At 41.2% G+C, this 13,129-nt stretch overlaps 1 protein-coding gene across 4 annotated transcripts in view; it reads right to left on the bottom strand.

Moving 5' to 3' along the window:
- The window catches only part of wrn (WRN RecQ like helicase), a 43,072-nt gene that overhangs the window by 24,380 nt on the left and 5,563 nt on the right, over nucleotides 1–13,129 (bottom strand). For all 4 annotated transcript variants that reach the window (XM_055875436.1, XM_055875433.1, XM_055875434.1 and 1 more), the window contains exons 2-18: nucleotides 12,999–13,075; nucleotides 12,167–12,288; nucleotides 11,594–11,739; nucleotides 11,266–11,414; nucleotides 10,816–10,965; nucleotides 10,632–10,674; nucleotides 9,322–9,424; nucleotides 8,807–9,188; nucleotides 5,490–5,558; nucleotides 4,735–4,849; nucleotides 3,988–4,063; nucleotides 3,838–3,905; nucleotides 2,615–2,723; nucleotides 2,062–2,130; nucleotides 1,138–1,220; nucleotides 737–843; nucleotides 126–313 (exon numbers count right to left, since the gene is read on the bottom strand). In XM_055875436.1, the coding sequence (XP_055731411.1) occupies nucleotides 126–313; nucleotides 737–843; nucleotides 1,138–1,220; nucleotides 2,062–2,130; nucleotides 2,615–2,723; nucleotides 3,838–3,905; nucleotides 3,988–4,063; nucleotides 4,735–4,849; nucleotides 5,490–5,558; nucleotides 8,807–9,188; nucleotides 9,322–9,424; nucleotides 10,632–10,674; nucleotides 10,816–10,965; nucleotides 11,266–11,414; nucleotides 11,594–11,739; nucleotides 12,167–12,288; nucleotides 12,999–13,067 (2,048 nt within the window). In that variant the 5' untranslated portion in view covers nucleotides 13,068–13,075. The remainder of the gene's footprint in view (nucleotides 1–125; nucleotides 314–736; nucleotides 844–1,137; nucleotides 1,221–2,061; nucleotides 2,131–2,614; nucleotides 2,724–3,837; nucleotides 3,906–3,987; nucleotides 4,064–4,734; nucleotides 4,850–5,489; nucleotides 5,559–8,806; nucleotides 9,189–9,321; nucleotides 9,425–10,631; nucleotides 10,675–10,815; nucleotides 10,966–11,265; nucleotides 11,415–11,593; nucleotides 11,740–12,166; nucleotides 12,289–12,998; nucleotides 13,076–13,129) is intronic.

Here is a 13,129-nt window from a genome sequence, read left to right as displayed (position 1 = left end):
GCACATTTCCTGTATAAAAAAACAAACATCATATAGCTAGGTCTACTTAAATATATTATTAACCTTCATTCAGTATATGGACCTAAATATATGTTGACCTATAAGCAATTAATATATGGGCCTACCCGGTGGTCTTCTTCAGGAAGCCATTCAGGTCCTGAAACACGCCCCCAGACTTGCGGTTGACGTCCAGGTAGAGGTTGGGCCGGTCGAAGGAGGTGCAGGTGACGATGGGTTGCTCCAGGTTCAGACTCTTCACTATGTCCTCCCTGATGGATGGGCTTGCAGTGGCAGTCAGCGCCACGATGGGAACCTGAACACGGAACACAGTCAATGGGAACCTGAAAACGGAACACAGTCAATGGGAACCTGAACACGGAACACAGTCAATGGGAACCTGAACACGGAACACAGTCGTTCAATCCTGGTAAAACGTTCACTTGACACCATTGTAAGTCCTGCACATAAGAGTACCATAAGAAGAATGTCAGCATTTTCCAACTGTCCACGATACATAGAATTATGTAGCTGACCTGTTATGCAACATCTGTTATGTCCTCATTATGACATGACTACATAAGAATTATGACGGAGGATTGCCTCTAATTGATAATATATTGTTTAAGATGATGGCTGTCTGTGATAGAATAGAATAAAACTTTATTGTCCATTCAGGATGGACATTTTTCTTTGGCATCACCAAATGATGTATGCAATGAGAGACTAATGTTCTTACGTTAGGTAGACTTCTCTTCAGGTTTCCCAGACTCCTGTATGCACCTCTGAAGTCATGGCCCCACTCAGAGATACAATGAGCCTCATCCACCGCTATCAAAGAGATTCCTGCAGGACAAGCACAGCAGAATGCAGAGATTACTCACCCCAGAATAGTTATTTTCTCCCAAAAACATAAAGATCCTCTTTAGAGCTAAATGATTGTTCGTCCATTGCCTACCAATGAACTTAAGATAATCTTTGTTCTAAAGATGATGTTTCTGGGAAACACCTCCATCAGCTATATTCTCACTGCTAAATGTAGAAAAAGACAAGGCTTGAGAAAATGGAATATATCTGTATAAATGTATAAGGAGAGAAATTTAAAAGAAAGTCATGAATTGGAACCTAGAGTTCACTCACCTATACTTCTATCGAGCTGTTCGAGTAGAGCTACATTGCCTGAGCAGTATTCTGGGGTCATGTATACAACTCTGTATTGCCCCCTAAAGACAGAATAGGGTCATGTTATTTTCTGCCTAGTTGGTACATAAGCAGGCTTTACTTCTAACAGGGGTGCAACATTCAGGCTTTCCAGTTCCACAGTCCTGCTAGATGTTGTTTAGTCTTAAAGTAACACTATGCAGAAATCGCTCCGCCATTTCCTGGCTGCTAATACTAATAGTTTGCTTAATTTCAGTTTGTGACAAAATAAGATTGTCTATACTATCATTGTACCATCCAAACCCCTGAAATATATTTAATAACCAAAAATATGGTTGTTTCAGCTGGTGTACAAAAGATGCAAAAACAAAACTTAAGAACTGGAAGCATAGAAATAGTGCACTTAGAACATATCTACCTCTTAGATTTGCTTTCAAGTAGAATGATAGATCTATAACTTACATTTCTATGTGAATTTGAGTCACCCAAGAAGTTACATATTGCCACTTTAATTGATCAATTTACAGTTCATACAGCTGGTAAACACGGTACACTGTGGGCCTGGGAGCTGACTTATGACATTGGTAGCCTGGTCCCAGATCTGTTTGCTCTGGCCAACTTCATTACTCATTGTCACTGTCATGACAAGGAGTTGACATGATAGCACAAACAGACTGGCACTCAGGCTACAATGCCCCTTGACTGTAAAAAGTATAAATTAGTATATTACACATTGTGACAGAACAGAGGAGAGGGTGCATGTAAACATCCCTTCAGGGACATATCACATGACTACATTTTCTGTCAGAACTAAGAACAAAATACTTTTATGCAGTTGTAATACTTTAGCAGTTGGCAAATATTTAGTAAAATATAATTTTTTTTAAATGAAAAGGGGCTTACTGTTTCAAGCCGGCTAAAACATTTTTGGTCTGAGCGGAGCCGAGAAAACAAGCTGGAATGTTGGACATTCTGGAAAATAAAGAGAAAACGCTACGTTGTTGCAGGGGAACCTCACCATGATCTCACCTGGACAGGGTTCAGGTTGTGGAACGTTGCAGATAGAAATATCATGAGCCGACATGGTTCCTTATTCTACATGTTAAAGGGGTGTTTGTTCTACATGCTGTTTTTCTATCTGCACGTTGCACAACGTTATGTCCTGCTGAACGCACCACTGGCTGACTAGGTGTCACCTATAACCCAAACACTACATACTGTTTCACTCAGAAGAATACCAACATTGATGAGCTCTAATGGTTACCAGATACTTCTATTCCTGCAAAACATGACATTTTCACATTTTTCAATATATATGGGGAAAAACAAGCAGTCGAACTCATGTGATTATTTCTATCAATGGCGTATGACAATCAAAATATGTTAAAAGTAGAAAATGACATTGGTAGGTACGGTATTTTTAAAAGGTTACTGGTGCTAAAATGTTGCTACTCACTCGAGCTGGAGCACTTGGTCCTCCATGAGAGCGATGAGAGGACAGATAACAATGCTGACGCCAACACAGTACACTGGAGGGAACTGGAAGCACAGGCTTTTCCCATAGCCTTCAGGGAGACATGGACAAACACTTAGTTTACCTAGTAGAATACCAATGGCTGACATCCTCATTGATTTTACATCACGTTGCATATCTCACCTACTAACCCAAGATGTTCCATTACAGAAAATAGTCAGTTGAATAAGTGATAGCATATTTTCCTTAACTATACTGTGACGACCCTCCCACTCTGTCTACCAAATTTCTTTCTCTTTGCTCGTTTTCCTTAAAACGATGTTGGTGGGCGGAGCCGGGAGGGTTGTCAGGGAAACACACCCAAGTCCAGGTGTGTCCCGGGGATAAATACACCTTTCCCCCCATTCATTGAGGAGACTCTCTCCATGCAAACACAATGTATGTTGGTTTGGTTGTGGCATTTTGTGGTTTGTTTATTTTGGCATGGCTCCATATTATTACCATCTTTGCACGCAACCACACACAATTGTTAATTAAAATATAGTTTACTTTAGTGAAGAAATATATTTTTGTTATTCCTTGATCTCTGTGTTGTCTCCCTTTCTGTTAAGAGCCGGTTCGTGACTATACTCATTCAGCCTGTTTCTGTCACATACTAATTAAAGGATGTTGTCATCTGTAACTATAATTCAAAAAGGCACTCGCACATCTGAGCTCTTTTTTTCAGGTGCACAGTAACAGTTGAATAAAATGATTAAAACTAAGAAACCTGCACACTGTTCTTTATTAAGCTTTACGTATCGACCACACGACCTTCCTCAGAGCTTTTGTGATTTTTTTGTGTGAATCTGTAACTACAAATATATTTGCAGTACCCTTGAATATCCCGCAGCAGAACTAACTTACGCTACTTGTCATACAGGTCTGATTAATGTGCATAGAGATTTCAGAGTCATAACGAAACCATCCACTAGGTGGCAGTGCAATAGCAGTAGTATAAGTGCAAGTACATCAGATTTGAACAAAAGGATGAAAGCCCAATATATATATATTTTTTTATGTACCTCTTCGGGGAATATTCATTTACGAACTACACTTTATTATTGGAACTATACGATGCCATCCATATGGATGCTCATATTACCGTGACGACTTAGTCAATCATAATTAACTTAACACGATGGCGAGTGGGGGATGGAACTTACCTGTTGCCATGACAACAAGGTTATCTCGCCTCTCCTTCAGAACAGAGTGAATTACTTTCCATTGTACTCTGAAACAGAGGGGATTTCTCTTTCATGTACAAATGACAAATTATAATATGAACATATGGGGGAGGGGGCGGGGTGACTTACGGCTTGAAGCGACTATGTCCAAAATACATCTTTAGACATTTGATTTGTTCGGGGAGTGGCTCTGGAAGAGATGGATCTGGATGTGGAGAGCGGGAAAGAGGCCTCAATAGACTGACACAGAAATACACTCACATCAGCCTGAGTACATTTGACACTGGAGGTTAACATCTGCCCGAGTACACAAGGCTGGCGATTAATCCGAAACTGCTATTCTAAAACCCTGCTTTTGGCAATGAGCCCAACTCCTAGAGGGAATTGGATTAATAAGTAGTTTGTGGTATATAGCCAATATGCCACGGCTAAAGGCTGTGTCCAGGCACTCCGCATGCGTTGTACGTAAGAACAGTCCTTAGCCGTGGTATATTGGCCATATACCACACCCGGTTGGGCCTTATTGCTTAAATCTATATCAACGTGTGATTTTGAATAGGTTTCTGTGTTGGTATTGATTTTTTAACAGAGTAGAGCATGATTTAATTATAATGCTGGCTATATAGGTCATGGGATTTGTGTAAAGGCTCACCACTATTTCCACTGCCTACAGCAGAAAATTATAGCTATTATTAGCTCCTTTTATTAAAATGTACCGTCACTCTACTTCAATCAACACACAGTAGACTGAGAGCATCCTCCTTTTACACTCGCAATAGATTATAATAAGGCTGCCTATTTGTCAGTCAGTCCATTAGTATTTCTCCACAACAATCTTTGAAACCTAAAACAGCTAAGACATAGCTCCATCAGTACCAAAATCTTCTTCCTCCAGCTCCTCTATGTCATCCTCCTCATTGCCAAGGCCAGAGGGCATTTCCTCAGGTTGGTGTTGCTTCTGTTGAGTCAACCTCTCCACTTCCTCCACACACTGAGGTGAGAAACATCCAAACCACACCATCACACAAGGCACTGGTTCTTAACCAATAGCAGACCTGGGGCAAATGCCTATGTCAAATATACTTTTGTACAGTTGAAAATATAATACGTACTTGATTTAGTTTGGAGCTCGTACTTTCGGGACTAATCCATTGTCAGGTCGTTATTGTAAAATAAAATATGTTCAATAACTTACCTAGTTAAATAAAAGCAGAACATAAATACATCCATTGGTTCAATTGTACAAAGCAAACAAAAAACCTAGCTAACAAACTCATGGTTTTGACATATTTGATCAAAATCAAGCTAAGAAACTCACGGTTTTGACATATTTGATCAAAATCAAGCTAAGAAACTCACGGTTTTGACATATTTGATCAAAATCAAGCTAAGAAACTCACGGTTTTGACATATTTTATACAAATCAAACCCACATTTTTGACATATTTTGACCCAAGCCTGCTATAAGAAGGTTAATGAGAGAAATCCACACCTCAGACGTGCTTGAATGTGTAAAACTGGCTTATTGAGAATGGGCATACTGACTGATGAGAGGTTTAGGATAACATCTGTAAGGATAATGTATGGTAAGAGGGGAAATCCATCGTTCTCTCTAACATCCAGACTATTACCTGTAGCATCTCGCTCTCCAGTTCCACTTCGTACAATAGGTCTGCAGAGTCATCCAGTGCATTTTTCTCCTTCAATAGAAAAGGCAAAAGAGCAAAGCATTAAGAACCTAATACTGTGGGTGAAGTTGATTGGTGAAGATAATGAATGAGGTCTACTGTAGCTCAATTGTTAGAGCATGGAGCTTGCAACTAGTGCCGGGACGATACCAGTATCGCGATACTTGTTAGTATCGTGGCAAGGAAACAAAACATGAAGAGGATTTACCTTCTTTAGGAAAACATCCCTAATGTTGGAAACAAACATCATTATATTGTCATCCAGTCCAATTTATTTTCCAAGCTATAACACACAATATTTTACATACAGCAGGTTTTTAAAGGACCAAAAGAGTTTGGTCTGCTTGTTTTATATTTTTGCCATGGAAAAAATATTGCGATACTTGTATCGCCACAGCCCTACTTACAACGGCAGGTGGTTTTGATTCCCGGCACCACCCGTACGTAAAATGTATGCAAGCATGACTAAGTCTCTTTGGATAAAAGCACCTGCTAAATATATTATTATATATGACTGCTCGGCTCGATTTGGTCTTATGAAGCAACATTTGAAATCGAGTTTAAAAAAATACACTGCTCAAAAAAATAAAGGGAACACTTAAACAACACAATGTAACTCCAAGTCAATCACACTTCTGTGAAATCAAACTGTCCACTTAGGAAGCAACACTGATTGACAATAAATTTCACATGCTGTTGTGCAAATGGAATAGACAAAAGGTGGAAATTATAGGCAATTAGCAAGACACCCCCCAAATAAGGAGTGATTCTGCAGGTGGTGACCACAGACCACTTCTCAGTTCCTATGCTTCCTGGCTGATGTTTTGGTCACTTTTGAATGCTGGCGGTGCTCTCACTCTAGTGGTAGCATGAGACGGAGTCTACAACCCACACAAGTGGCTCAGGTAGTGCAGTTCATCCAGGATGGCACATCAATGCGAACTGTGGCAAAAAGGTTTGCTGTGTCTGTCAGCGTAGTGTCCAGAGCATGCAGGCGCTACCAGGAGACAGGCCAGTACATCAGGAGACGTGGAGGAGGCCGTAGGAGGGCAACAACCCAGCAGCAGGACCGCTACCTCTGCCTTAGTGCAAGGAGGTGCACTGCCAGCGCCCTGCAAAATGACATCCAGCAGGCCACAAATGTGCATTTGTCTGCTCAAACGGTCAGAAACAGACTCCATGAGGGTGGTATGAGGGCCTGACGTCCACAGGTGGGGGTTGTCCTTACAGCCCAACACCGTGCAGGACGTTTGGCATTTGCCAGAGAACACCAAGATTGGCAAATTCGCCACTGGCGCCCTGTGCTCTTCACATATGAAAGCAGGTTCACACTGAGCACATGAGCACGTGTGACAGACGTGACAGAGTCTGGAGACGCCGTGGAGAACGTTCTGCTGCCTGCAACATCCTCCAGCATGACCGGTTTGGCGATGGGTCAGTCATGGTGTGGGGTGGCATTTCTTTGTGGGGCCGCACAGCCCTCCATGTGCTCGCCAGAGGTAGCCTGACTGCCATTAGGTACCGAGATGAGATCCTCAGACCCCTTGTGAGACCATATGCTGACACATGCACATTTGTGGCCTGCTGGAGGTCATTTTGCAGGGCTCTGGCAGTGCACCTCCTTGCACTAAGGCAGAGGTAGCGGTCCTGCTGCTGGGTTGTTGCCCTCCTACGGCCTCCTCCACGTCTCCTGATGTACTGGCCTGTCTCCTGGTAGCGCCTGCATGCTCTGGACACTACGCTGACAGACACAGCAAACCTTTTTGCCACAGTTCGCATTGATGTGCCATCCTGGATGAACTGCACTACCTGAGCCACTTGTGTGGGTTGTAGACTCCGTCTCATTCTACCACTAGAGTGAGAGCACCGCCAGCATTCAAAAGTGATCAAAACATCAGCCAGGAAGCATAGGAACTGAGAAGTGGTCTGTGGTCACCACCTGCAGAATCACTCCTGTTTTGGGGGGTGTCTTGCTAATTGCCTATAATTTCCACCTTTTGTCTATTCCATTTGTACAACAGCATGTGAAATTTATTGTCAATCAGTGTTGCTTCCTAAGTGGACAGTTTGATTTCACAGAAGTGTGATTGACTTGGAGTTACATTGTGTTGTTTAAGTGTTCCCTTTATTTTTTTGAGCAGTGTATATATATATATATATATTATTATTTTTACATTGGATAAAAGTAGAGACTCAGAGCTAGAAAATTGTATATCATACACTACAGTTGAAGAACAATGGGAAAGTAATTCTGCTTCGAAAGTTGATAAACGTGTAACCTCACTTTTAAAGAAAATGGCCCTTGAATGTTTTTGGTAAACCTACTGGAGAGCTCTTCATCTACACTAGCGTTTCCCAAACTCGGTCCTCTGGATGGGGGCACGTTTTGGTTTTTGCCCTAACACTACACAGCTGATTAAAATAATTAAAAGCTTGATGATTAGTTTTATTTTGCTAGGTCAAAAACTAAAACGTGCACCACTTGGGGTCCAGAGGACTGAGTTTGGGAAACCCTGGTCTACACTCATTCAGCATAGTTCACACACTCTTAAACCCATCTCTTTAAGGATTCACATGTGAGGGCATGTACTAAACAACCAAAGATTAAGACTAAAGGCTGGTTTATACTACTGGTGTATTCGTAAATTCAATCTGGAGTGCCAGAGTGCGCCCTGGGCACTCGTAAACTCAGAGAGTTGGTAGCTACTTCAAGACATGAGAGAACAGCTCACTCTGACCATTTTACTCGCCATAGCCAAGCTGGGTAGGCGTTTTTTATGTTATCCATAGTGTTGGTGACTGTAACTGTGCTGTTGGCAACAATTTATTTACTTTTCCCCCCTGACGTTTACTGACACCGGCCATATTATGATATGCAGACTTAAGACATTCTATTGAAACTAGTGACACAAATACTACCAGTTGTTCAAGCTTCCATCCCTATTGAATAAGGGCTAAATATATTAGTTGTTCTAGCCCACATCAGTTGGACAATAAATGGCTGCCAACAAACTTTCAGGACATTTGCATGAAGGTGGCATAATGCAAAATGAACAGAGGTCAATAAAGGACTCTCTATCTTTAGCTTGTTTCCTGAACAATGACATCTAATGTAGAATCCTCCACAAATACAAATGGATATAACCTGGTTCCAGATCTGTTAGTCCCGTCTTATTGGTTATTGGCGTGACGATGACCATAGAAATTGGCATTACAGCACAAACAGGTCTGGGATCAGGCTAAATAGATTTGCTCTTCACCTGGAACTCCAAAGTGGACTGCTCCTCCAAATCCTCCTGCTTAGCTTGCCTCTCCAGCATTTGAAGCTCATACTCTGAGATATCCAGGGACATGATGCAGTCTCCTTGATAGTCTATGGGTTTGCTGGCCTCTTCCATGGGTTCAGGAACCTTAAAGAGATCTATGTTAGAGTGATTGAGGTCCTCATCTTCTCCGGGTGAGCCCTGATCCATCTGTGTTCCATTGGTTGCGTCTGTTCCGTCAGGACTGAGGGTCTTGTTCTCTGGGAGGTCGTGAGACAAAGGTTCTGGATCTATGTTTGAAGCTGAGGTGTTGTTCTTTGACAGCAAATCTCTCAGAGCAGTGAGACTAACATACAGGTCCTCCACTAGCGTTGCAACGCTACAATGACAAAAGAAAAGAAATTCATTTGAGACTGATTACATTTCTGACCTTGTCTGTACTGTACTTACGAATCAGACAAATGAGTGAACAACAATCTTGATGTTGGAATAGTAATGTCTGTATACTGGACCTCTGGATGTCATTGACTTCTTCTGGGATGCTGCCAGCTAATTCCTCAATTTCATTGGCCATTTGAGACAGCTTGTCCTTAAGTCCAGACTGAGAATTCACTCCTTTATTGGAGCACAAAGAGACATATATTTAGTTTAAAGATACCGCTATTAACCAACCAGAGTCTAAGCCGGGGGAGGGGGGGGATTCTACTAACTATACAGAATTGTTTTATGAAGGTCATACCAAAGATCATTTAGCATTTTAAGACCCCTTAAAAATATATTTTTTTTGGGGGGGGGTCCTTACTGCTATTAGCTTATTCACTACATGGAACAAATAGCCCCCCCAAATAAAACAAAGGGAAGTTTGTTCTGAAGTGTCTCTCCTATATCTGAGCGATATAAAAAAAGATCTGACTCATTTCAGGAAACTAGGTGTATGTCACACGTCACTAATTCACAGGAGAGCCATTTGAACTTACATTTTTATCAAAATGATTTTTTTGGCAGAAATGCCTTCTGGAACATGATAACTTTCATGTGCCTTAATAACAAACTTGCATACCATCTGTAAATATGAATACAATTGTTAAATTACAAGCCTAGTTGGTTTAGTCAGAGAAACAGACAGGAACTTTCAAGCTAGCCATGACTGGCTGAGATAATGGATGGGCTGGACATGCCAAGAGACAAGTTTGGATTGGTATGCCATGTAGCACGCTTCTGTCTATAACATGAGCTGCTTAGTATGTGTATAAAAATAAAGAAAAACCCTGGAATGAGTAAGTGTGTCCAAACTTTTGAATGGTACTGTACATGTTTGTGAGAATCTCACCTTTGCACAGAGGGTTAGCCCAAACAGTATGGACACTACAGACAGAAGGCAGATTGGCTGTACCGACTTCAGACGAGTCTCCTGACACTTGTGGTGGTCGTAGAGCATAAGAGTTCATGAGAGTCTCATCTTTCCATAGAGGGGTCATAATAGTTTGTAGGCCAAACCCTTCAGACGCTACCGAGGATTTTGTGAGAAGAACCATTTTCAGGATGTCTCATGGTCTGATAAACACCGCTCTAGCTCTGCCACCTTTCACCGCAAATGCAGAAGAGCGACATAGGCGGAACCGGTGGGTTGAGACGCAGATATCTCTATCTTAAACTGACAGATTTCCATTGGGATTTAAAAAAAACATGTTTCTAATTTTATTTCCGCGGGGGCGTGGACATGGACCTTAGGGGGTTTAAATGAAGGAAACCAATAAAATAACTGGGATTTGAGAAACATAACACATGTATGACGCATCAAAGAAATCTACACAATACTCACCAGGGTCCATAGTATTCAGTTTGCTATGAATAATCAGGCCAGCCTAGGCAAGACAAAAAAAAAAAAAAAAAAAAAAAACATGGCTGATAAACAAACACAGAATCCCTTGCACAACTCTCCCACAAAACCAGTTCTCTATTCTTCCAATGACACAATATGATACAGTAGGTTTTCCCCCACTCACATAAGCATCTGTAGCTGCGTATCTTTTCTGTTCCTGGGAGAGTACAAAGTCATCCCAATTGCTACAGCGCACATCCTGCTGTTTGAACAGCCTCTTCTTGAACAGGTGCTTGACGAGCCCATCCAGACTCCATCTCTCACCGCATCGCAGCTGGAAATCACAGAGAATTATAGTCAGTGAGGATATAATACTGTATGTAGCTTTAGAGCAATCAAACAGTCCTTTTACTATTCCTCATAGCATGTTAGCAGATGCATTTTGGGTGAAATATTTGAGGCCAGTATTTTTGCTGTATTTGGAACGATACCTTTTTAACTTGACATTTTGTTTAGGACTTGACTATATGGTTACACACCAACAAGTGGAAGTGTTTGATACATTGGCCCATGAGTAAACACATTGGTAGTTGTGTAATTGTGGTAAAATGAGGGTACAATTCTGTGATCTTACTCTTCCATTTGCCAAATCTCCAAGATCCACAAAATTCTTCAGTTTGACATCAAAGTCAGAGAGTAGCTTCCACATGTCTCCTTCGATGCCCACGCCAACTTTTCGGATTGTCTCATCCTCCAAAAATATCTTCAAGCCAGTTGGAAATCCTGCAAGAAGTCAGAGATATGCAATACAGAAAACCATTGCAGAACAGGTCTAAACGTGTTTCTGATGTGTCGAAATACCGATAAACTATAGGCAGCAACAACATAACAGAAGTGATAAACAGAAAATGATTCATACAACGATAAATCAATGTTCGAGACATTTCCCCTGTGAACTTTACTTGACATGGGGGCGAGGTGAAAAAGGTAACACTTCTCCACAGAAGCACACAGCTGGACCAAGGCAACTTTCTTCTTCTGGCCTTTGGTGAAGGAAGGAGGCCATTCTATGTCAAACCCCACAGCAGAGCCAGGTGAAAGACTAGACCTACGAAGAAAAATAAACAAGAGGGACTGATGTGTAAATGAGGTGCAAAATCCAAGTAAAAAAACAATTATTGCACACTATAATTAACGTACAACGCTGTTGGTACACTTTTGAGATGTTATTTGCCCTAAAATTTGGATTCAGACATTTATTTTACACAGCGGTGAACACGTTTTACAATCAAGACAAACTGACAACGAGTTCCAGATTATAGATACGCCTTCAGAGACGTGATGTGTTCTGAGGAAACAGGTAATCAACTGCTCAAAGTGGTGAATAAAGCCACAGCACGCTAAACCCATGACTGCACATGCTAGGCCTACCTGCTTACCACTGTACAACGGACTTGATTGACTGCTTAATCTCTGTGTTATTACATGTACACTGAATGTACTATGAGACTTAGACTGGTGATAGTCTTGATTACCTTAACTCGTCAGACAGAAAAGAGCAGTCATTTTTCTCCTGGCTGAATATGACTGTGCCAGTGAACTCTAGATAAGGAAGGTCATCCTCTATGACATTTCTTTTATAGAGTCCTGTTTGAACCTGTTGAGAAAAACCAAAAGTGTTACTTATTACCCCTACAGAGAGACTACATTACCAGCCATTCTCCACAGAACTGGGCATATTGGGTTTGCTCTGTCGAAGGAAATATGCAAATAAAAGGCCATTCACTATTGTCCATCGGGCACATGAGTTCTTACTCCATGTACAGAAATTTACATTTCCAGTACATACATCACATATGCAAATGTTGAAGTGACAGCATGATGCAGGACTCGTCTCATAGACCTCTATACAGCAACACATGGTGTATCAATAAACTGGTTGAATTAAACTCAAGTCAGTATTAATTAAAATGTTCTAACTATAACTAATTAACAATGGTGGTCAAAAGGAAATATCACATGCACTAACAATACTGAATATTGAAATGGTTTGAGAGAAACAGTGCAATGGTTTTATTTGCATATGACCCTGCACAGCTCAGGTGGATAGGTAAACATAAGCAAATTAGAGAGTCTCACTGAATTGAAAATTAACCACACCTTGATAGCCAACCTCAGACAGCTGTTGGCAGGCATTTGGAGGCCAGTAGACCTGTACTACTGGGGATGTCTACACACTGTGCTGGTGATATTGCCATCTGTTAACGAACCAGGAACAAGGCACTACTCTGGCTTACTAACCATACCAGTTCGTTGTTCACTATCTTGGACCATATATGTGAGTACTGTTTACTCAACTTCAATTACCTGTTTAAGTGCATCTTTTTCAGTAGTTTCTATCTTCGACATCCACTCAGGTAAATTCCTGTCAGTCATGTTTGAATCTGTCAGAGGGAAAGAGTTTTATAAGCGTTAATAATAGTTACAGCATCTACAGT

The sequence above is a fragment of the Salvelinus fontinalis genome, chromosome 21, assembly GCF_029448725.1.
Source record: "Salvelinus fontinalis isolate EN_2023a chromosome 21, ASM2944872v1, whole genome shotgun sequence".
Lineage (NCBI taxonomy): Eukaryota > Metazoa > Chordata > Actinopteri > Salmoniformes > Salmonidae > Salvelinus > Salvelinus fontinalis.
The sequence above is the reverse complement of the archived record's forward strand: the minus strand, read 5'-3'. Positions and strand labels throughout refer to the sequence as shown.